Below are 23,995 nucleotides of genomic sequence, written 5' to 3'. Positions count from 1 at the left end.
TTATTTTGGATTTTTTTTTTTTTTTTTTTTTTACTATATCTGACGTGTCCCGATGACTGTTCCATGGCCCCACACGTGTCTTTTAGGTCTACAATATTGGCTTCGCCGTCCCGTTTTGTGATTACCACCAACCTTTGTTTTTCTTTTGTCATTTTTATCACTGAAATTACCATTTTACCCCTCTACAAACTTTTTTAAAATTATATTTATTTTTCGCATTAAATAATCCCAAAACACTTATAAAAGTAATAATTTAATTTCTAAATTAGCTTCCATCCTAAATTTTTCTCTATTAAAGTTGACTGACACTATAACCTATATGGGTCACGATCTCATATATTTATAGATGTGAACAATGACGATTACATGGTGGGTCTTGATCATTATAGGTGTGTATAATGAGAATTATCGGGCTTCACAAACCAGAAAATCAGTAGATTCTCTTTTATCCATGTCCATTGTAATAGTAAATTAGTAGATTCTCCCGGATACATGTTATCAACATATTATTTTACCATGTATAGATATGACCTATTCTACATTTATACTAGGAACACATGTATAGATATGCCCCAAGTATTTAAACTTATTATTTTCATATATCATAGTACACGTACTTTATAATAATGCTAGAGAATAACATGTTTATGTACTATATTAAGATATTAAGAATTAACATATTTTGTTCACAAAAAAAAAAAAAAAAATCAATAATTAGATGAAGAAATCTCTCCCTAAAATATGGAACTTAATGGCTGAAGTGGACTTGGGCCCATCAATCTAATTGTAGTTTTGGGCTTATTTCGAGGGCCCAATGCCCGACAATATTGGGCTTAAAGGCTGAAGTGGACTTGGGCCCATCCATCTAATTGTAGTTTTGGGCTTATTTCGAGGGCCCATTTCCCGACAATATTGGGCTTAATGGCTGAAGTGGACTTGGGCCCATCAATCTAATTGTAGTTTTGGGCTTATTTCGAGGGCCCAATGCCCGACAATATTGGGCTTATGATTTCACTAAAATTCAGAAATTTCGGTGCTTAAGCGGTTGTTGCGGCTTGAATTTTCGAAATTTGTTTAATCGACTTTTTTATTGGATAAATGACTAAATAATATATTAAAATATTGATCTTTCCATGATCTAAGTTAAAAGAATTTTAGAATTTTAGAATTTCATTCCCCGAAGCTAGACTCGTAGGTGGTCATATTGGATCCTTGAAAACATTCCTCGAATGAAGAATGGAGTGCCTTACCCCTACGTATAGTATGTCTCCTTCGACCTTTGCCACTCCATTAGTGGCTCGACTTCGTCCTAGAAATAATAGGTTGCTTGCTTACCAAGCCATCCTGACTTCGCTACTCCCCCTGTAAAGCCCCATGATCGGGACATAAGCACCTTCTTGTTGTGGTATACCATTACAATTCAATCAAACGTCCAGTTTTGTTCTATCTGTCCATTCGAGTCATCCCGTATTGGTCCTGGCTTTTAGTAAAGGAGAGTGGAGCCAATTTCTCGTTGATGTTGAGCTCTTCGCAAAAATGACATCTTTGTCCTCGTACGATACTTCCTCCTTGAGAAAATGGTTCAAGGAGCAGAAAAAACCACCCGACACCACCCGACACGAGAATTAACCACAAATTCGGTGGAAAAATATTAAATTTATTAAAATTTTGGAGGAAAACAGAGAATCAGAAATTGAGAAATCCCATCAATGCTGCTCAAAGCATAATTTACAAGATACTCAATTCATCGTTCTTCAAGCTGCTATCTTTGGAATTGGTGTCCTCCCAAAGTTACAGCGTCTCAGTACTACCAGTGTTTCCGGGGCCTCTCTCTTTCTTCTCATTAATATCCTCGCCATAAATCCAAAACTGAGCTGCTGAACTCTCTATCAACAACAAAATATCAATATCTTCAGGTTCACACACACACATTTCTTGCGGCATTATGATCACAGAAATAGTTAAAAGAAGTTTTGATCGTTACTAACGAATGCGGTCGTTCAAACCTCTAGAGTGTTAAGAACTTTTTCTGACCTTACCTATGTTTCTGATATGGTGGGGGAATATATCAGGGCTTGTTGGCGAATGCTTTCGAGCAACAATAGTAAATGGTGAAGGAAACAACAAGAACGATTGGGGTACGAGAGAGAGAATAAGGGATTGCATCGATCAGGTAAGATGGAAGCCACTAAACTAGGTTTCACGGGAGATGAAAAATAAAGCCAAGGAAATTTGGAGCAAATAGGTGTAACATCCTAAGCCCACCACTAGCAGATATTGTTTGTTTTGGCCCGTTACATATTGCCTTCAGTTTCACGGTTTTAAAATGAGTTTGTTAGAGAGAGGTTTCCACATTCTTATAAGGAAGCTTCGTTCTCCTCTCCAACTAATGTGAGATCTCACAATCCACCCCTCTTGGGAGCACAACGTCCTCGCTGGCACACCACTCGGTATCTAGATATGATACTATTTGTAACAGCCCAAGCCCAAGCCCACCACTAGTAGATATTGTCCTCTTTGAACTTTCCCTTCTAGACTTCTCCTCAAGGTTTTAAAACGTGTCTGTGGACCTGGACGGTTACAAGAGGCCTATAGCCAACCCAACTATCCTCCCGAGAAAGTATGTATTCCTATTCCCTGCCGAGCATTTAATAAACTGGGAGATAAAAGTTAGGAGGGGGTAGAGGACTTGAACCTCCTCACTCTTCTGCATCAGATTTTGTGACTCCAGGTTTATCATTCTAACCCGAACATCGATTCTAGCATGCACACAGTCGTCGTTGGACTCATATGTCAATCTACATTCTCTTAACTTCCTAAGGCTAAGGCTAAGGCTAAGGGCGGGGTCGCTCGTGGCTCAAACTAGGTGGCAGGAAAAAGATAGAACTTGGGAGAATCCTTGGAAGTTTCGAAGATCTCTGATTGTACATACGTGATGGAACATAAGATGAAGGGTGTTTTTGAATTCTGAGATGGTCGTTTTTATGAGCTATTTAATTGATAATGAACTCAACGAGATTAATGAATGATAAAGATACTGATACATGAACCAACCTTAGAAAGTTATAATTTAGTCCCTACGGTTTTAAAGATTAGAATTAGTCTCTATGGTTTGATAAAATCCTCCCAAATAGTTCAAATTCTAACTTTTCAAATCATAAGAACTCAATGAAAGCTACATCACGCTCGTAGAGAACTCAAAAAGATGGTATATGGGTCGAGATAGCAGGTACCTGAAAGGACTGACTACGCGTTCGTATAACAAATCAATTAACTTCGCATCGTGCTACACCCCTGCTGCAGCTATAGCCTCAGAATCCGTCTTTTCCTAACAGATGTAGCCCAAATGATATTAGTAGTTCAAGATAACAAAAAACGCGATATGGTTAATCAACGCAGGCTCGTCATTCTCAACAAACCTCGGGACTTTTCCAAATCTTCCTTGTAGGAGTCCGCATTGTGACAAATTCTTCAGCAGCTGTAGGATGAATACCCACCGTTGCATCGAAGTCTGCCTTGGTCAGACCAGCTTTCACAGCCACTGCAAACCCCTGTCCATTAGCACCGAACACGCACCATAAGCTTCGGAATCAATATCGGTAAAAGAGAGAGAGATAAAGCATGCTGATGTATAGGGGCGTGTTACCTGCAAAATTTCTGGTGAATCATCACCACACATGTGTATTCCTAAAACTTTATTCGTCTTTGCACAGACTACGAGCTTCATAAAAACTCGGTCAGGGAGCCCGGAGAGTGTAGCCTTTAAGGGCCGAAAGTTGGCTGTGTAGATGTCGACATCACCGTGCTTTTGTATGGCCTACATTGCAATTATTGAAATGTTAACAACCCGACTTAAAGCATATCGACACCAATATTTTAAACACGAAATCTCTTCTTACCTGCTCTTCAGTAAGACCGACAGTTCCAATTGGCGGCTGAGAGAAAACAGCACAAGGAACAGCACTACGTAAAGAGTAAAGACGTTGAAGAAAATATTACCAACAAAAAGATAGACCAAAAAATATTATAGATAAGAGAAAGTGCTTTTATTAGCTTTCTTAAAAGAAACACTCTTCCCCTTAAAATTCCGCCTTTCCACTTGCATTTGTGTTCGGGGTCATGAGTTTAGTCGAGGTGAGCACAAGCTAACTAGAACACTCGTGATATCCAAAAAAAAAAAAATAATAATCATAATTATTCACGTTCCCTTCCTACAAATCCGCCCGCCTCTCAATTACTTCCAATTACTTCATATCATGTTTTCCATACGAAGAAACAGTCGAAGATAAGATCATATCGAGCAGTAAAGACAACATTCCAGAGAGTTCTCGAGATCACGGAAAACCACTTACTAACAAATCATCACAAGATAGTTACCTATAATTTGGTTTTGTAGGCTCATTCTGAAATATAGTTTTAGCTAATGCTCCTCCCTCCATTAAAGCAACAGGAGTCAGGTTGATTCGATCTGTAACATCTCCAATAGCCCAAATTGAAGGAACTGATGTACGTGAGTATTCATCAACCTGAAAAGACAGAAAAAAAGTGTGATGTCCCACGTTGGTTGGGGAGGAGAACAAACCACCCTTTATAAGGGTGTGGAAACCTTCCCCTAGTAGACGCGTTTTAAACCCTTGAGGAGAAGCCCAAAGAGGACAACATCTAGCGGTGGATCTGGGCCGTTACAAAAAGGCTCATAACAGATTTAACCGAAGGAAATAAACAATAAGCAAACCAGAGTCGCTACCTCAATTGCTCCGTTTTTGGTCATTTTTACTCCGACTTCCTCCAACCCCAAATTCTGCAAGTATGAGTAGCATTAATAAGGTGGTTAACGAAAAATTAATGGCAATATTCAAGCATGCCTCGAGGACGTATCTACTCTTATCAATATCGTGATATTGTACCTTTGTATTAGGCCTGCGCCCTGTTGCAAACATAACATGTGAAAAGCCATCGACCGTTCCTTTGTTAGTCTTCAGAGATAATGACCCATCTGCTGATTTGAGGATAGCTTGTGGTAACTCCTCTGTATGGAACTCAATTCCTCTTAGAGACATCTGTTCTCCAATAAAATCTCTAATCTAGAACAAGAAATGAAAAATAAACATGAGAGCTTTGAAGTGAACGATAATTGACGAGCGAGCAAGAATAGAACCATCTTCAATATTTCACCTCTTCATCAAAGCCTCTTAGCACTTTACTCTGTCGTATAAATACATGAACTTCACTTTTCAAACCATTAAAGATGCCAGCAAACTCTAAAGCAATATATCCACCTCCAACTATGGCAATCTTCTCGGGTTTGGATGGCAATTCAAGGGCAGCATCAGAATCTATGGCATACTCACTGCCAGGAATGTCGGGAATGAAAGGGCGCCCCCCAACTGACACTAGAATGTGCTTAGCTGAATAAAGCTTTCCATCTACATCAACAGTGTGTTCATCCACAATCTGTAGACATTTTGTTGAAACGTATGCAATTAACAATTGAATAACAAGTCTAAAATACAAAACTATATGAGCTGAATAATGTCTTGAACATTTCAAAATTTTATGAGCTAAAACAGAGTGTTCGAAAAGTAGAACGATAACATTTAATGCAAAAATCATGAATTCGCAGTGTCGCCCCACCTTTCCACGGCCTTCCATCAATGTGACACCAGCATTTTTCAGAACATTTTTGTAGATACCAGTTAGTCGATTTAATTCAGCGTTCTTGTTAGCAATCAAGGTGCTAAAGTCATGCTTTGGTTCGGTGTCATATTTCCATCCAAAGCCATGACTCTCTTCAAATTCATGTGCATATTTTGATGCATATACAAGTAGCTTTTTTGGTACACATCCACGAATAACACACCTGGCAATCTAATCGTAAGATAACGCACATAGGAGCTGAAAGACATTCAATTTTAAAAACACACCATCACACGGACAATATGACATGTCATTTTCTATAAAATAGAGACTAAGTACATGCTTCGTCCATAACGTTTGGTATTCTTATTAATCGTCTTTTCTATATAAAAAGTAATGAAATATATAATGCTTCAAAAGATGGACGAACTAATTAAATACTTCTAATATGTAATTGATAAACATTTAACTAAACGATTTAGCATTTCGCTCCTTAACCTCTCCGTTCTCCCTCTTTAGGGTACGAAAAAAATAAGTACTATGTTCTCCATCTTTAGTGAATCTACTAGGCATGGTAATGAGATATCCCAAGACAAAAACAACCAAGGACAAGGAATTAATACCGAACCAGCGCTTCAATTCAACGGGCAAACACAGCTTAACTTAATAATTAAGCCATCTCCTCCCAACAGCTGTAGGTTCCAATCCTCAACCCCATGTTTGTAAGGTAATATTCTTTAAAAAACACACACCTCTATCTCTCTCTCACACACAGAACTGCCTGGAAGAGCAGCAAGACTATCCAGCAAACCTCCACAACCCCAGAATGTACTAAAACCATGTAGTTTTTGATAAACATAAAGGGCAATAGCCATGAGCGACCAATTCCTAAATTCTTATTTAAAAGTCCAAGCACTCGTCCAGTTTGATACCCTGAAGACATCGAGCGTTTTCTGTGATGTCCCACATTGGTTGGGAAGGAGAACAAATCATCCTTTATAGGGATGTGGAAACCTTCCCCTAGCAGACACGTTTTAAAGCCTTGAAGGGAAGCCCGAAAAGGAAAGCCCAAAGAGGACAATATCTGCTAGCTGTGGATATGGGTCCTTACATTTTCCTTATTAACCTCACCTAATGATTCAAACTTGTGAAAACTTTCCTTGGGGCTCCTAAATCGAAGCTACCCTTCAAAACATTTCTTTCATACAGCCAGTATACATTGAAAACACCTCAATTCAATTCAGATATGCTCAAATTGCATAGGATCAAATTAAAAAGAAATTTCAAACTTACGTCCCACCAACACCTCCAGCGGTATCCGACGATATGGTTGAGAAAGGAAGCTCACAAACCGCCACTGAGGCACCAAAATTAGCAGCAAAACGGGAAGCTCTCACACCGCCACTGCCCGCACCGATAGTAAAGAGGTCAAAATCATAAGGTCGAACACCTTCGACGCCATTGTTAGAGTCGGCCCGGACTACGAAGCTACGGCGGTGGCAGTGGAAGCGATTATTGGTGAAGTGGGTCAGAGGAAGGAAACGGTGGCAGTGGGGAAGAGAGGGTAAAGGCTTGGGAATTGAGACAAATGAAGAGGAGAGAGAAACGTGGAGGTTTTTGCAGAGAAGGGTGTGAAGAGTTTGGGAGGAAGAGAGAGAAGCGGCCATTTTTTTTGTCTCAACGGAGCGCGTGACGGCGCGGCGGTGCGATTCAACGGAGAGGGAGATAGGAAGAGAAGAAAGGAAAAGCGATGCCGATGGCCGGCCTGGGCTAAAAGTAGAGAGGAATATATGAAGAAGAAGGAAAAGTGGGAAAAAGACAAAAGGACGTAGATGTGCGGCTGCGAGAGGGATAGTGTAAGATTTTTATTATTATTATTATTATTTTTTAAATAGTTCAATAATATGTATATTTTACACTCTTTTTATTTTACAATACTAATAGGCTCATCAATAAAGATAGAAATAGAGTCACTAAACACGGTTGATTTTTTTGTTTTAATAATTTGATGACATAATGACCCACACCCTTATAAAAGCTGCGATCATACCAACACTAATGCACCGAATCCCATAAAAACTCCGCAGTTAAGCGTAAATTGTGATATCCCACATTTGTTGGAAATGAAAACGAAACACACCCTTTACAAGAGTGTAGAAACCTTTCCCTAGCAGATGTGTATTAAAGCCTTAGGGAAAGCCCGAAAGAAAAAACCTAAAGAGGACAATATCTACTAACGGTAAATCTGGACCGTTACAAATAAATTCTATTCAATTCTTTTTTTTTTTTTTTTCTAAAAAGAAGTAGGGTTGTCATATTTCAAAAACACACATCTAAATTTGGTCATTCGTGTTATTAGTCCATATTGTTCGAATGCCTATGTACAAAATATACTATTTTCCTTAATATCTTAGTTTAGATATTGTACATGAGTTAATCAATAAATTGGGTAGTCTTTTATGCATGTATCAACTAATTTTTCCTTAATAAGTCCTCGTAAATCATGACTATACTCAACTGTTATACATTATGTATAATGTCGTCTTAGTGATTCGTCTATTCAAAAGAGGATTCATTGAAATAAACGTAAACTCATCATTCGAACGAATTATACGAGTGACTTAAGAATATGTAGGTCCAAAGGGCTCTAAATAGAAAAGAATGATGCGTTTTACTCGACTAATATTAGTCTTTTACATCAATGCTACAATGCTACAATGGCTTCAACGGCTGATTCCAGCCTTATATTCTGCAAAACTTTTTGCTCCCCTGATTCAATAGCAAAACAAATTGCAATGCATATAAATACAAGGAGAGTACAATGGAAAAACCTGCATTAAGGACTCGGAAGACTGCGGTCGAGCCAACTCCCATGGCCTGCAACATCTAAGCAAGCAGATAGTGAAATCATATCTGCAGGGTAAATTTTTAGATCAAGTAGCAATGTTTTGTGTGACTATGCCCAAAGAAGTCCCTCGAAACCTATTTCTGAATTGGAGATTGGACTATCACCGTAGTTTTGATTAGTTCCTTTGTCGTCTCCTGATATATCAACGTATGGCTCCAAAAGATCCGAGGACCTTTCGGATGGAATACCGTAATCTTTGAGTATACAAGATGAAGCTGCAATAGCAGATTCCCTCTCAAGAACGGCAATGTAGTTCTCGTCGAATTCGAAAACCAAGTATTTGTCCTTGCAGGCTGAAGAAATGTCACAGACCATCATTGAAAAATGGTGAAGTTGAGGAAAAAAATAAGGCTGAGGACTGAGATTACACTAACTTACTGTCAACAAGGTGTGCCAAGTGATGAATATTTCTGATTTGAGTCCCATTCAGCTTTACAACCTGCAGTAATGTCATATACATCGTTTATGAATATTTCTACGGGGATTTGTACCTCTGCCTCTTGATCAAGAGTATATACCTTATAAGTAGATGAGTTAATGCTAAAGTTAGCAATAGCGATTAAGTTCATACCTCTGACCTCTTGGTCAAGAGTATATACCTTATAAGTAGATGAGTTAATGCTAAAATTCGCAATTAACAATTAAGTTTGTCCATTTGACCTCTTGGTCAAGAGTATATTATACCTTATAAGTAGATGAGTAAATGCTAAAATTGACAATAACGATTAAGTTTGTACCTCTGACCTCTTGGTCAAGAGTGTATTATACCTTATAAGTAGATGAGTTAATGCTAAGGTTGACAATAACGATTAAGTTCGTACCTCTGACCTCTTGGTCAAGAGTATATACCTTATAAGTAGACGAGTTAATGCTAAAATTCGCAATTAACAATTAAGTTCGTCCATTTGACCTCTTGTCAAGAGTATATTATACCTTATAAGTAGATGAGTTAATGCTAAAATTCGCAATTAACAATTAAGTTTGTCCATTTGACCTCTTGGTCAAGAGTATATTATACCTTATAAGTAGATGAGTAAATGCTAAAATTGACAATAACGATTAAGTTTGTACCTCTGACCTCTTGGTCAAGAGTGTATTATACCTTATAAGTAGATGAGTTAATGCTAAGGTTGACAATAACGATTAAGTTCGTACCTCTGACCTCTTGGTCAAGAGTATATACCTTATAAGTAGACGAGTTAATGCTAAAATTCGCAATTAACAATTAAGTTCGTCCATTTGACCTCTTGTCAAGAGTATATTATACCTTATAAGTAGATGAGTTAATGCTAAAATTCGCAATTAACAATTAAGTTTGTCCATTTGACCTCTTGGTCAAGAGTATATTATACCTTATAAGTAGATGAGTAAATGCTAAAATTGACAATAACGATTAAGTTTGTACCTCTGACCTCTTGGTCAAGAGTGTATTATACCTTATAAGTAGATGAGTTAATGCTAAGGTTGACAATAACGATTAAGTTCGTACCTCTGACCTCTTGGTCAAGAGTATATACCTTATAAGTAGACGAGTTAATGCTAAAATTCGCAATTAACAATTAAGTTCGTCCATTTGACCTCTTGTCAAGAGTATATTATACCTTATAAGTAGATGAGTTAATGCTAAAATTGACAATAACGATTAAGTTTGTACCTCTGACCTCTCGGTCAAAAGTGTATTATACCTTATAAGCAGATGAGTTAATACTAAAGTTGGCAATAACGATTTTGTTTTTAAATTTTAATTTTTGAAATTTTTGGCTTAGATTTCAATTTTCAACTATATTTATGAAAAGCTAAAAAAAATAAAAATCAGTAAACAAAATTAAATTCTAAGAATAAAATCACGATCAATCTAGAGTTTAATGATTCAAGTAAACTACCTGCTGATTCCCCATATCCTCGTATCCAATGTTCACTTCATTTGCCAGGACCTGAGCGTGAAAAGATGTCGATTAAGATTTAAAAGGAAACGGGAAATAATTAACTTCCTGAGATAAAAACCAATTTGATGTGATTTATTTTGTCCTCACTAAAATGAAAGCAAGGAAATGAAGTTTACACTGGAAGATGAGGTGTTTTGGAAGATAATGCAAGATCCATAAATTAGACATGCATTATCTCAACGATTTTGATGCTTGTGGTTAGAACAGGATTATAATTTCTAAATATATTACGTTATACATGTTTTAATTTGACAAAAATGAAATGAGTTTAACTTAAGATAGTATATTTATCAAAAAATAATGTAGCATAATTACGCGTTTTGGAAAATAAATCTATCGACTAACATCTACAGACTTTTATACCATGAATCTGAAACAAAGAAACATAATATCTAGACTCATTCCCAACGATCCTCAACATTAGATGTTTGTGGTTAAAATCAAAGTTGTAACTTACCTGCGACAGGATCACTATTTGTTCCCCTTCGAAACTTGCTGAGGAATAGCGTGCCTTCGCTAGTAGTTTCAACTAATCAAAGGAGAAGACGAAAAATAAAACGTCAAACGTCAAACTATGAAAAAAGTAATGGAAACAGCTTTGACTTCTGCATTTCTGACTCAAAAAGTCTCATCCAAGTAACCTACCCCAATAGAATCTTCACATTCCTCGCTGTAGAAAAAGAAATAAAATATCTTGAATTAGTATATGCATGGAAAATGTAAATGTGTTGCGAGAAAAGAACGCAATTCAAGAGCAAGAACTAAATTACAGCATACTCTATTAGAGGTTCAGAGAGTGGAGTAAACACCAAACCAGCAATTATTAGATAAGAGGGCTGACCACCATCAACGTGAAAGGGAACCTTGAGTTAAATGCATGACAAAACCAATCAGAACAATGAATTTACAAACTAAATCAAATGAACTCCATGGGCATCGACTCTGAGCGTACCAAGTGCACGCGAGGATTGAGAATGACTTTAGCTTTGATATGCTCTCCTGATCTAATAATACCAAGCTCTGCAACATCGCCAGCGAATCTGTAAACAATGTAATTAATTAATGACTCAAATTAATTTATAACTACAGCAAAGTCATGTTTTCCACATCTATAGCAAAGGATTCGAGTACTTTACTTTTGACTAATAAGGTAACGAAATGCTATGCGCTCATTTGTCCGGAAAGGTACTGTTCCTTCGCATCCAACTTTAATATCATTGAAGCTAACAATTACATCTCCCTGAAAACAAAATAACCACCATCAATTTCCTCAACTTTAAATTTCAGTTCGTAAATCTAAGGGCTGAGAAACCTAAGTTGTGCAGTGTGTACTTGGTTTGTGCTGAGATTAGATTTCAAAAGCCTATATTCGGTTTGTGATTTTGAACTCCATAGTAGGTAGTTTAAGTGTTCCAAAAGTGATAATGGTTTTGCTATTAATTATGGTTTGTGATTTTGAACTCGACAAAGGCTCAACTAGAAATGTCAAACTCGCGGACTTTAAAAGCCATATCTCAAATGCCCTCTTATTAGAACGTAGTTTTTTTTTTCTAGTGGACTATTCAATCTCTTCAAGTACATATAGTTAATCGAGTCACAAATTGTGGCTGAAAGCTATTTTAAAATTGTCATGATAATATTTCTGGTTGTAGATATTGTCAAGGAATTTGCATCAGAATTCATTTCAAGGGTCCTCCACGATGGACAGACATTCAAATGCAAAAATCCTTCATGACGGAAGCAACGAAGTTGAATTTCACACGCTGAGGTCCTTTTATTCTATTAATTTTCCACCAAACACGAGACATAAAGCTTAATTACCAGTGAACAATTGGATTTCCACATGCGACGTGTGGTTATCCATGAATTTAAGCAAGTAAAAGAACATTCTTATACAATAACCTCCAGATAATGTTATGCATACCTCTTTTAGGACCTTATTAGCATCAGATGTGGGCTCTACTCTTCGAACCAATACACCCTAATTGACGATGATATCAGGTCAGAAAGGCAGTAGGAAAGGAGTTATCACTTGAAAAATATAAGGGCATCAAGCACCAACAATGGAAACAAGAGACAACTTAAAGCAAACCTAAAACCATATTTGCTGACAGTATGCATCCATTCTATATAGAAGATACATGATTAAAAGTAACTTCCTCACAAATATATCCAAAAAACAGAAATTTCTCTAGCCTATATGCAAGCATATTTTCAGAAAAGACAGACCTCATTTGATTTCATTCTCAAACAAGCACGTAATGCTGGATTTTCCAACTTCTGCAACAAAACTCCAAGGGAAGGAAAGCCTGAAATTTTTAAATGTTTAGGTACATGCAGATTGAGGCATTGCACTAAAAATACGATTATATGTATCAAAAAGTTAAGAAGCCTCACCAGTATATTTCCCATTCCTCTCATAGTCATTTAGAAAATGAGATACCACTGTAGTCGGAATAACATATCCAATGTTCTCAACATCGTCAGACCTGTAAACCTAAAGGAAATTTCTTGTAAAGAAACCGTAGATAAAGAAAATATTGTTGCATAAGAATAGCAGGAATTTTCTGAACAAGAAAACAAAGTAAAATTATAGTTTATAAATAAAGTCAACTTGACAGAAAATCAGTCATGTACCGTACAACTTATCCAATAAAATGCAGATGGTAAAGAATAGGTTTTAACATTTAGGACAAAAATGTCTGTTCATAGAGTGAATAAATAAAAAGAACCTAAAAGATCTACCTGAAATGCCACTCCAATGCATTCGCCATGGTCGTTAAATGCAGGACCACCACTATTACCTAAAATCTAGCAAGAAGAAGCAGTAAATACCTCATAAGCAGGATTAATTTTTTAAGACTAAAAAGTACAATCTACTGACCAGGATTTATTGCAGCATCAATTTGAATGCCTAACAAATCTGATGACCCATGAGCATAGGACGTAACCTGATGAAATGAATTTCTAAGATCCATGGTATATTTTCTAATAACATCCAGAAATATAACCATGAAAGAAGCAACGTGACAAATGAACAGTTAAGTAGTAAGAATCGGACAAGGGGTACCCACCTCTATACGTGACACAACTCCCCTAGTCACTGATATAGTGTCTCCTCCAAGGGGATACCCCACAACAGTCACAGCATCCTGCCGAGAGATGGAGCAAGAATTGAGCGAAAGATATAAGCCTATAGGATGTACATAAAGCAAAATAATGTAGATGATTTCTAACTAAACGATCTTCATATTTGGATAGAAGGTATAGCTATCAAGAAAGAAAAAACATTTGAAAGATGAAGAAAATTTAGAACTTAGGAGGTCAAGGGTTGCCAGATGTAGTAGTAGCAATGATATCAAAAATGCCATAAACTGGAATCAATCACTCAATCAAAGAGCCAAGTATGAACCTGAAGGCAAGGCAAATTCCCAAGCTTTAGTGGTTCAGCTCCTTTCCAAAAGTTCTCATTTTCAACTGAAAGTAAAGCTATATCACAATCAACTCCTCTGGCTAAAACCTGTGTATAACATCACTAAGAGGATGGTAAGCCCAAAGATTTTTGCAAAAATCAATAATTACACAGCTTCAACCTAAACACCTGACTCAAACAATTGGTAATCCATGAGAGTTTCTAATGACACGAGCATCAAATTCAGAATATATTTTTCATTTACTTGAGAATATATAGTTTATTATACAAAAGAAAGTATTATTACTTTCACTAATATGCAAAAAGAAGCTACAGAAACTTTCATTGATATAGTCAGAACCTTCACATAAACATCAAGGGATGAAATTATCGACATAAAGTCAGATCCTTCCCACCAAAAAGAATAAAGAAAGAAAAAAGGACTTTGTAGGAAAATCTACTTTAAGAAGGGGAAGAAAGTTTTACAGTTATAGACCTACAATGCAATAGCAGGCTTGGTTTTAATGCTTACAAAAGAAGTGGTTTTAAAAGGAACCATGTTGAATTTTTCAGGACCTGACGTCCACTAGAAGGAAACTAACAACTCCATGCAACTTGCATAGAAATTAGTGGGAAGGATTTTTCTTTTATTTCTTCCTTTAGCAACCTAAACTGCCTTCACAATTTATGGTAAATAACAGAAAGAGAATTCTTCAACAGAACAAGATAACAACAGGATATCTATCAAGAACTTAAGAAAGGAAATCAAGCTTCTCCACCAACAATACCTTAGCCACATACTTGGTATCATCTCCCCTTTTCTTTACTTTAACCTGCAACCGGACATAGGGACCAAAAAGAAAAAAAAAGAAAAAACATGCAAAATAGTAAATAAAAATGTGTTGACATCAATACATTGTAGCTACAATTATTTAGCAAAAGAAAAGTAGTATCTTGGAAATATCGGATTAAAAGGATGCTAAGACCAGCATTGGAAACAATAAAGTAACAATAACATACCTCTTATAGATTTTTTTTTTTTTTTTTTTTGGAGAAATTTCATGTGGAGGAAAGCATGTAAAAAAAGAGAAGATGACATGCATCCTTTCTCAATTAAAAATAAATAAATGAAAAGCTTAAATGGGGAAATAAATATTATCGCATAAATGGAGGCCCAATTGTCTCAGTACATTACCTGAGTATCATGTTCTACACAATGTGCATTTGTCAAGAGTTTACCATCACCAATCATAAAAGCGCTGCATAACAGAGAAAAGGAAAATAAAAACTAAGTCAACGAAAAGCTCAATAATTGGTTGGTAAAATTAACCGGACAATATAAATGATATGCCCCAAGACTGAAAGTGTGAAACTGAAATTCAACATATTCCAAGTTTAGTACACACCTCCCAGTACTTGTATACTGCCTTTGTTTCTGCCATGGTAGAGAATAATCTGGAGCAGTATGGGTACAATACACCTAAACAATAAATCAGAGAAGCAAGAAGAAAATCTCATGAATAGTGTACGGTATATATATATACTCAGTACGTCTGGAAAAATGAGATCAAGAGGGATAATGTTATATGCATTTCAGCAAAAATGAGAACCAGCTCATACAATCTGCAAATAGCTCAGGCATCATCTTCACCTTTTGTACATTGTTTCTTCCTTTTCCTTTTAAACGACAATATTTATATATTGAAGTAAAAGAAAAGAAACCCATCTCTAGCCAATACCATATCTTGAAGTACAAAAAGGCACAAAGGTATTGGTGCCTTGAAACTTGTAAATGACTTTTATCACTTGATCTAGAACATTTTTCACTGTATCACTATGCAAAAAGGTAATCCAATAGAATCCCACTTGTCATGAGGAAGTTGAGTAATTTTGGCTAGTCCTGATAGGTCATGTAAGATAAGTGAAAAAATAATTGAATCCTAAAAGGAAATAACTAATCATAATTCCAAAAGGGACTTGTTTATCAAACTTCACATGCAGATGAATGCAGAAACTTGAAGGTAATTGTAAAATGGAAATGATACCCAGTCACTGTTATTGCTTGAGGCAGTTGATCTGAATAGTAAGCTTAAGCTTTTAGTTTATATTACCTTCACAACAGCATTGAGGAAAGCAGCATCTTGGAGATTCCCTGGTTCACCCTGACATTTCCAAGCATCCACAGGATTTGAGACGTAAGAAATAAATCCTTTGGAGTAATCCTAACTTTAGTTTAAGAATAGAAGTCATGATCACTTGCAGAAATGCTAAAATAATACTGGAAAAGGATCATTTTCACTCTCTCTTATGAAGATAGAAACATAAAATCGAATCCTAATTGAATAATTTGATGAAGTTATTGACCTATTTCTATTAGCATCAAAATACAAGTCAAACACCAAGTGCCACAGCCACTGATCATACCTTCTCCTCGACTGCGTTAACCAACTCCTTTCTATCCTTCCCCTGCATGCCAAATGATTTATAAGCTGCTGTCTGCAGTCGGCCTGGATTTCTTTGAGCATTATTTTCACTCTGACGTAGCAGTGATATGCCATCTTTTGATTTTCGAAGAAATGGATCACGTAGAGCAGATTCCCCCTTCAGTTGGTGACCCACATTTACCAAAAATATGTTAGAAGAGGAATGCAATAAAAATAGTAAATCACTTGCTTCCATCCGATGGTCTCCCCAGTCAGTTAACATTAAACAAATGAATCTGTTCACTTAATATTCAATCAAGTCGGCACTGAAGCGGATACAACAAAAAGCATCAGGCCTTGAATACTTCAACGAATAATGAAAAGAAAGCTATGATTACGTGAGATATTCCTGCAACAAATGGGAACGAGATAGACACGATGACCAAGTTTTTAAATGTTTTGAAGACTCCACAACGAGACAACAACACTGCAAGTTCACAAGCTCGACCAAGTCTCGAATCTCTTGATGCACAATGCCTATTTTACGGTTCAATCAACTCAAAATTCTCCACTAAAGTAACGTAAACATGTCAAAAAGTAAGACTCAGAACAATAACGACACTGAAGTGGATACAGCAAGAAGCATTCAGCCAACAAAGTACCTCATCATCGAAGTTGAAAGATGAAGAGGCGGAAGAGGAGCGACGTTTAGAGCCAGAAGCGATTTTCCGGTCAGCAGTAGCTGTAGAAGTGAGCAAAGCAGTTGATCGGAGTGGCGTTGGCGGGAGGCTCCGGGAGGGAAAGGAGGAGCGGAAATTGATGGTGGAACTGAAGACGGAGAAGCAGCTGCTGGCCATCGCTGCAGCCATTACTCGGAGCTTGAGAATTAAAGAACTTGGAGATGATTTATTCCATAGAAATGTTGTCGGAGACGGTGAGTCAGTGCCGGAGAATTTCCTTATCCTTTGAACGAAGATTTTTGGATTAGGTAAAGCCCGGCCGAATTTTGGCGCCTCGCTGACTAGTTTTGACCCAACAATTGGGCTTCATGGCGATGACTTCGGCCCATTTAATTGGGCCATAAGCCCATAGTTTGAATGTTTAGTTAAAATGCTAAATTACAAATTTAGCCTTTAGTGTGTTTTTATTTATTTATTTATTTTCAAAATTTAACTTAGTTTTTTAAACACATATTAATATATATATATATATATATATGTATGTATGTATGTATGTATACACATATTAATATATATATACATATATAATAATAACAACACAACTTAAAAATTCTATCCACACATCTCCATCCCGCCTGCCATCAACTGGTTGGGATCTCGGAGAATCACAGAAAACAGAACGAAAATGGAGTCTCTGATTTTGGTTCCATCTAGTAGGCACGTTTCAATCACCAATTCTTCTGCGTTTTCCTCCGATTTTAAAGTTCAATTCACTTCTAGAAAGCGCGCCATGAACTTCCGAGCTTCTTCTCCGCAGATTCTCCCTTGCAATGTCGTTCTGGAGCGATTAACTCCGAGGTCTTATATTCGTTACGGGCCACCGTATGGTGATCAAGATGACGATCCTGAAGAGCAGGTTGAAAGCCTCAGGGTTCCTGATGCTTGGTCGGTCCCTTCCAAGGCATTGGAGGTATTGCTTTCCGGTCTTATTGATTTTTTGTTCGATTAGGTCCGTTTTGGAACTTCGTTTTGCAATCTTGAACGTGTTGATTAGCTTTGTTCGTAATAATGGCACATTTTCGATGTTTAGAACTGGTGACTGTGGTGTGTTGACATTGTTATCCATGTGATATTTTAGCAGAAATTTGACATTCTCCTCTAGAATTTGTGTTGCTAAAAATTTCAGTGGGGTGTGTAATGTTCTCCCGCAGTCTCGGGCATTGGCTTATTGTCCAAGCCATGGATATAGTCTGCTAGTGAAGATATCGGAGTTAGTTTCTAAAACTGGCCCGAATTTGATGACTATATCTATGATGCCATAGAATGAATCTTCAAGAGCCACCACACAAGTTTGTTCAGTCACCAGAGTATGTTAAGGGCACGGCTTTTGATGCATTTTTCCGATGAACAATTTTTTTTCAGTAGAATAGAAAATGTGTAACAGCCAAAACAGAAGCACACCGCTTCTACTTAGGGAGAGATTTTCATACCCTTATAAAGAATGTTTCGTTCTCCTCTCTAACCGATGTGGAATCTCACAGTCCACTCCCTTCGGAGCCCAACGTTCTCGTTGACACTCGTTTCCTTCTTTGATTGATGTGGGACCCCCACCAATCCACTCCCCTTCGAAACTCAGCCTCCTTGCAGGCACATAGCGCGGTGCCTTTTGTAACAGCTCAAGCCCACCGCCAGCAGATATTGTTTCTTTGGGCTTTTCCTTTTGGGTTTTCCCTCGAAGTTTTTAAAACGCATATGCTAGGGAGAGGTTTCCACACCTTATAAAGAATGCTTCGTTCTCTTCCCCAACCGATGTGGAATCTCACAAAACGCTTCTACGCTAGATCTTAAATGAATTTTGATGTGTGAGCTGGGAAAGATTTTCCAAGTTGGTATCAATAATATCAGGCCCCAAAGTCAAACATGTCGAGAATACCACTATTTTACATTTGTTTCCATGATCTAAGACAGTTTTTTATCATTCTTCTCCAATAGTTATTGCGAATGAGATTGGAAATCCTTGAAATCTACTTGGTTTTTCAATTTTTTCACTTCATAATTAAATCTACCTTTGTATTTACCTTCTGAAAGTTCTTCCAAATGCTTTAGTTTTTCAATCTTGCAGAAAGCATGTAGCAAGAACAAGTTTGAGAGATCTGAGTTACAGCCTTACTTAGCTCTTTTCAATAATCTTTCAGATCTTTCCTTTATGAATAATCTGTTTAGGTATTTTTCAGGAATCAGAATGGCTTAGGGTTACCCTGCACAAATGGCTGGACGAAGAGTACTGTCCAGAGGAAACTAATGTAGAGATAAGCAAGGTTGCTGCAAAATCGTACTACAATTCTTTGTTAGAGAAGAGGACAGAGCTAGCCGATATTTTATTGAACATGGCAAGAGAATTGGAATCTATTTCATATAAGGAAAGTTTTCATGGTGCATTCTCTTCTGCCAATGCAGCAGTGAACTTAATTGCTCAAAGAATAGAGCTGTCTTAACTGTTCATCCCCTTCATTTTTCAAAGTAACTTGCTAATTTATCTCTGACTTTTCTTTCTTATGAGTAGCTCATCTGTTGTCAGATCAGATCTATATTTATGGACAAACAATTCTTGTATTACTCTTCGTTCTTCAATGTCAAAGCAACTTTCTGTGACTGAGTATGGATGTTCTTAAACCAGATCCTGCAAGTTTGGCTCCAAGACCTCAACTCTTGCTCTGAAAGGCATAGCACTTTCAGAAATGCGTTCAAGTGGTGGCTCGAAGGCAAAGCTAGAATTTGTAAGTACTATTAGCTAAGGCATCTATTTGGTCCTTCAAAGATACTCGAGTAGGTTTTTTAAGTCTTTTGAGGAGGATTGAATCTATGATATTTTGATTAATGAGTTGTGGTATGGTTAAGCTAGCACAACCTCGAATTAGAGCACCAATCTTAGGGACGGTAAGTACAACAACAAACTTGGATTGGAGAAGTTTTTTGATCAAATTTATTTAAAAAAAAGTTAGAATTTAGTTCTTATAGTTAAATATATCTTCCATCACTTATTATCTAATCAATTTTTTCTTAACCATCGTGGGAAGAAGATCTCTCTTCCCTCTGACCTATGGGTTGTATTCCATTCTTTCTTTATTGGAAGTTTGTTTCTTATACATGTACAAGACAGAAAATAAAGAGCGAGTGCTGTTAGGGTTTGCTATTCGTGCAAGTTTAGTTTGGAGTAGGAACAATAAGGTCGTTATGTTCATTACTAAACTTATCCTAGAGATGATATAGACGTGAATACAAATAAAAAAACATCTCCTGAATAAGCTTTGCTGACCTGCCAACGCTAGTGAAGACTCGGGTCGGTCCTAACTAGAAAAAAGGAAAACAGTAATGATTCAACATCAAATCTATATTCTTCTCGTGCAAGTTTGGAGTGAATCACTGGAAGAAAAAGGGAAGGCAATATGAGCTTAACAATTCAATATGCAGGCATCCACATATTTACTCATTGTACAACCAAATATCAAAATCTAAGCTTGATCCAGGCACCTTTCACATTCTCTAGTCGCCGTAGGCTTGATATGTATGCATGGAAATTTAAACTTTTTAAGTAAAATAAAGGATGAAGGTTCAAGTAGCAAGGAATCAACCACCAAAATAATTCCCTTTGCTCATCACTTACTAAAAGAACTTCTCTACATTAAAACCTCCAGGCTCCAAACTTCTTTTCAGGCATTTTAAGAACAATTGTCTCAGTTTGAATTAGAAGAGCTTTGGATATCATACACAAACAGCACAACAATATGAAGCTTTAAGGGTTAGACTCGGAAGGTTGAGCCATAGTGGTGAAACTATCATACCCACCGCTTCCTGGTGCTGCTGGATTTGCTTGATACGTTTGCGGAGCAGTCAATGGTGCACCGTTGGTTGAAGACAGTTGCGGTGTGCTCCCGGGAATTGGCGCTGGGGGAGGTGGCCTGGATGGAACATTCACCTGGCCGGGCATAAGAGCTCCAGGCGGGGCCATCATAGGCGGCATTGTAGGATTAGGTAGATATCCTACATTGACAAAGGAGGAGAGGAGTTCAAACAATACCTATTGCATTAGATACATCCAATTCAATAAATGACTGGGAGAGCAAACCAAAATGAATGAACCAACAACAGCGACCGTCATGAGTCCATTTGGTTGATTTGGTTTACTTTTGGTATAAAAATAATTGAGGAATAGTTGAATCAAGCAGCCTCAAGAAGCAGCTAGATAATCTACATTGCTCTCATCATTTTCCAGTTCCACAGATCATATTATAATGAAATTTCATATATTGATTGTTGAAAGGAAAGAAATAAAAATCATTTCTGTACCAACAGAAATAATTTTAAGGCTAAATTATTAAAAACAAAAAAGACCCCTGAAATTTGCCAATGGGTTAAAAAATATTCATAATCTTTCCAAGGTTGCAATATTACCGATGTTTCAAAACAACAATTGGAGTAGAAATTCATTAAAATGTAAGACAAAAAACTGATATGGTGATGGCCTAGAATGATGTTACGATGACTAGGACGCTTGCCTAGATTAGTCTAAAAGAACAACGTTTCGACACATTGACTTTTGGTCCAACATTTTAACGAATTTTCTAACCTAGAGGTAGTACTGAAACATTTATTAAAATCAAGAGTAATAATGCAATTTTTAAAAGAATGAGGTATATTTCAAACATGGAGCAAAGTTCCATATTATTTTTATAATTTAGCCAAATTTTGAAGATCTCAAATTCGACTTCGGAATTTATTTATCAGGTCTAAGAATTATCTCCACTATTCAAGCTGTATAATACTTTGACTATCAGATTTTACTTATCGAAGTGAATAATAAGGTGGATTTAGTATAAAATGCAAATTGTTAAACAACACTCAAAGACCAAGGGATATGCATTAAAAAAAAATAAAAAATCTCAGAAGTGTGAACTTTACCTGGAGCACCAGGCAATGGTCTTGGAAAAACTGGAGGCCTAATTCCAGGCATTAATCCCGGGGCACCTCCTGGCATTACAGGAGTAGGTAGTACAGGAAGACGAGGTCTTTGACCGAGTAAATGCTGATTATAGGCTGCACCAACCTGCTGGAATGCTGCTGCTTGACCGAGATGTTCTTTGATCCTCTGGTCAATTAAACTTTGGGTTTGTTGCTCCTCAAATTGCTGATAGTATGATCGCACATTTGCCTGGAGTGCATCAATAAATCAGGAACTAAAATCTGTTGGTTTTTTTTCCCCCCTTGAAAACACCCTCTTTTTATTTTATTTTATTTTTTTAATTTGTTTTGGATGGATGAATGGAAAGATATTGAAGTACTTCCACATTTCTTTAAACTTTATCCTTTTATTTAGAGATAAACAAGTTACAATTACAATACACATAAAGATGTTAATCATAATCATTATCGTATTTCAGTAGACAGAAAGCAAACTCTAAGAAACAATAAAATCTTACCTCTAACTTTTCACATTTACAAGTTTCTTAAACTATAACCAAGTAACCAACCAAGTTCTTTTAATTTTTAAGTCGGGAAGTGGTTTTGTTTTTTAAAACCATAAAAGTTCTATAAAATTCAATTTCTAAACTGGCTTGAAGACGTGGGTAAGATTAAGATACCTTATGTTTGTAGCCTGCATTGTGTTGTTTCCTCACAGATGGCTGAGATACCAAAAAAACAAATTATGAACAATATAAGACATTAATAAATCCCTCCCCCACCCCCCAAAAAAAAAACTCAAACAGCAAAAGCTAAGGAACTAAATACTACTGTGTCTAGAACATAAGAATCAAGTACAACTGAAACAAACCATTAAAGATTGCACAAACCATCTTAGTTTGAAAGAAACCAGACGGTTTGGCATGTTTGATTTGAAAGCAAGAGTTTTATGGGTTTTGGCGTGGGATTCTTTGGCAATCTCACAATTCAATGTGTCACAAGAGTGGTCCACGAGTCATACCATCCCCAAAAGTCACCATCAGCTGGGTTTCTTTCCCTATTCGGTTCAAGTCCTTTGAGCCAGAACGGCGAGAATGAGAAGAAGGATCAAAACTTCAAAAGCCTTTCTGTACTAGGCATGCTTAAAAAAACATCAGTCTACACATGGTGCAAGCTTCTAATGTAGCTGGGCTTTTGAAATATCTTCTTCGGTTTGATTTAAGATCAAAGAGTCAATCCATTACTAAAGGGTCATTTTTTCTTTCCTTAATATGCTTCGAGCATAAAAGCCCACATTTGCACACCCATCCTAATGTCAAGAGGCAACCAACTGCTTGACCCAATGACATTTGGTTGCCAAGAAAACTTGTAGAATTTTAATTCCTAGCTAAGTGACCACCATTTTATACTAACTCTCTCTTAAATTACCACTAGTTCAACTTATGGTGGTTCCAAGGTTAAGGTTATTTAGTCCAAACAAAATCATAAACTTAAAATAAGACTGGAGGAAAGCAAATTAATAAAAATCGTACAACTTTTGGGAGGATTCTCTTTAAAGCTTTTCACGATTACTTGTTTTCAAAAAGTTTGAGAGCCTTTAGATCATTTTTTCACGTTGGCATGTAATTTGTAGTTTCAGTTTCAGGTTTGGTACTTTCTAGTCTAAAAGGAACCCTAATTTGTAGCATCTCATTTAAACACACATATAACCACAAATCAATCTGCATATACTCAACAACATGAACACTGAATTCCATGATTCATATAAAAAAAAAAAAAATACAAACTACAAACAGTCAACTACATCCATCGAGAACAAATATGAGCATTCGATCCAATCCCAACACCAGTCACAGTCATATCAATCTAAAATTTCCTACAATTCCTTCGAGCAACTAATTATCCAAAAAACATTCCTCATCGTAAAGAAAGGGAACTGCAGCATCAACAACAACAACAACAACAACAACAAAAAAAAAAAAAAAAAAAAAAAAAAAAAAAAAAAAAAAAAAAAAAAAAAAAAAAAAAAA

At 36.7% G+C, this 23,995-nt stretch overlaps 4 protein-coding genes across 7 annotated transcripts in view; 1 reads left to right on the top strand and 3 right to left on the bottom strand.

The window, feature by feature from the left end:
• Positions 1–1,625: 1,625 nt before the first annotated feature.
• Positions 1,626–7,445, bottom strand: LOC111460988 (glutathione reductase, chloroplastic). 3 transcript variants are annotated; one of them, XM_023104402.1, is made up of 11 exons: positions 6,931–7,445; positions 5,635–5,860; positions 5,176–5,454; positions 4,908–5,084; positions 4,748–4,801; positions 4,378–4,526; positions 3,900–3,963; positions 3,647–3,817; positions 3,420–3,551; positions 3,234–3,328; positions 1,626–1,886 (listed from the first exon to the last, which is right to left on the bottom strand). In XM_023104402.1, the coding sequence occupies exons 1-10, from the start codon at positions 7,302–7,304 to the stop codon at positions 3,287–3,289; spliced, it is 1,668 nt and encodes a 555-aa protein (XP_022960170.1). In that variant the 5' UTR covers positions 7,305–7,445; the 3' UTR covers positions 1,626–1,886; positions 3,234–3,286. The 3 variants fall into 3 exon arrangements, with proteins under 3 accessions (XP_022960170.1, XP_022960168.1, XP_022960169.1); XM_023104400.1 differs by having other exon boundaries at positions 1,626–1,882; positions 6,931–7,419; XM_023104401.1 differs by lacking the exons at positions 1,626–1,886; positions 3,234–3,328 and having other exon boundaries at positions 3,427–3,551; positions 3,900–3,935; positions 6,931–7,419.
• Positions 7,446–8,285: 840 nt separating this feature from the next.
• LOC111461095 (protease Do-like 2, chloroplastic) lies at positions 8,286–17,329 on the bottom strand. Its single transcript, XM_023104575.1, has 21 exons — positions 16,989–17,329; positions 16,328–16,504; positions 16,015–16,065; positions 15,310–15,383; positions 15,099–15,162; positions 14,692–14,736; positions 13,904–14,011; positions 13,566–13,643; positions 13,376–13,442; positions 13,237–13,295; positions 12,889–12,988; positions 12,721–12,800; positions 12,416–12,472; positions 11,628–11,731; positions 11,444–11,531; positions 11,269–11,354; positions 11,137–11,161; positions 10,949–11,020; positions 10,429–10,479; positions 8,924–8,984; positions 8,286–8,838 (listed from the first exon to the last, which is right to left on the bottom strand). The coding sequence occupies exons 1-21, from the start codon at positions 17,193–17,195 to the stop codon at positions 8,594–8,596; spliced, it is 1,899 nt and encodes a 632-aa protein (XP_022960343.1). The 5' UTR covers positions 17,196–17,329; the 3' UTR covers positions 8,286–8,593.
• A 292-nt stretch (positions 17,330–17,621) lies between these two features.
• Positions 17,622–19,901, top strand: LOC111460840. 2 transcript variants are annotated; one of them, XM_023104169.1, is made up of 3 exons: positions 17,622–17,976; positions 19,241–19,526; positions 19,684–19,901. In XM_023104169.1, exons 1-2 carry the CDS (start codon positions 17,692–17,694, stop codon positions 19,499–19,501), a joined length of 546 nt encoding a protein of 181 aa, XP_022959937.1. In that variant the 5' UTR covers positions 17,622–17,691; the 3' UTR covers positions 19,502–19,526; positions 19,684–19,901. The 2 variants fall into 2 exon arrangements, with proteins under 2 accessions (XP_022959937.1, XP_022959936.1); XM_023104168.1 differs by lacking the exon at positions 19,684–19,901 and having other exon boundaries at positions 19,241–19,639.
• Positions 19,902–20,635: 734 nt separating this feature from the next.
• Positions 20,636–23,995, bottom strand: part of LOC111460839 (U1 small nuclear ribonucleoprotein C) — a 3,771-nt gene continuing 411 nt past the window's right edge. Inside the window, exons 3-5 of the mRNA XM_023104167.1 lie at positions 22,646–22,687; positions 21,966–22,215; positions 20,636–21,047 (exon numbers count right to left, since the gene is read on the bottom strand). Coding sequence (XP_022959935.1) covers positions 20,800–21,047; positions 21,966–22,215; positions 22,646–22,687 — 540 coding nt within the window. The 3' untranslated portion in view covers positions 20,636–20,799. The remainder of the gene's footprint in view (positions 21,048–21,965; positions 22,216–22,645; positions 22,688–23,995) is intronic.

Source organism: Cucurbita moschata, unplaced genomic scaffold (genome assembly GCF_002738365.1).
Source record: "Cucurbita moschata cultivar Rifu unplaced genomic scaffold, Cmos_1.0 Cmo_Scf00024, whole genome shotgun sequence".
NCBI classification, from domain to species: domain Eukaryota; kingdom Viridiplantae; phylum Streptophyta; class Magnoliopsida; order Cucurbitales; family Cucurbitaceae; genus Cucurbita; species Cucurbita moschata.
This window is presented reverse-complemented; position numbering and strand designations above follow the sequence as displayed.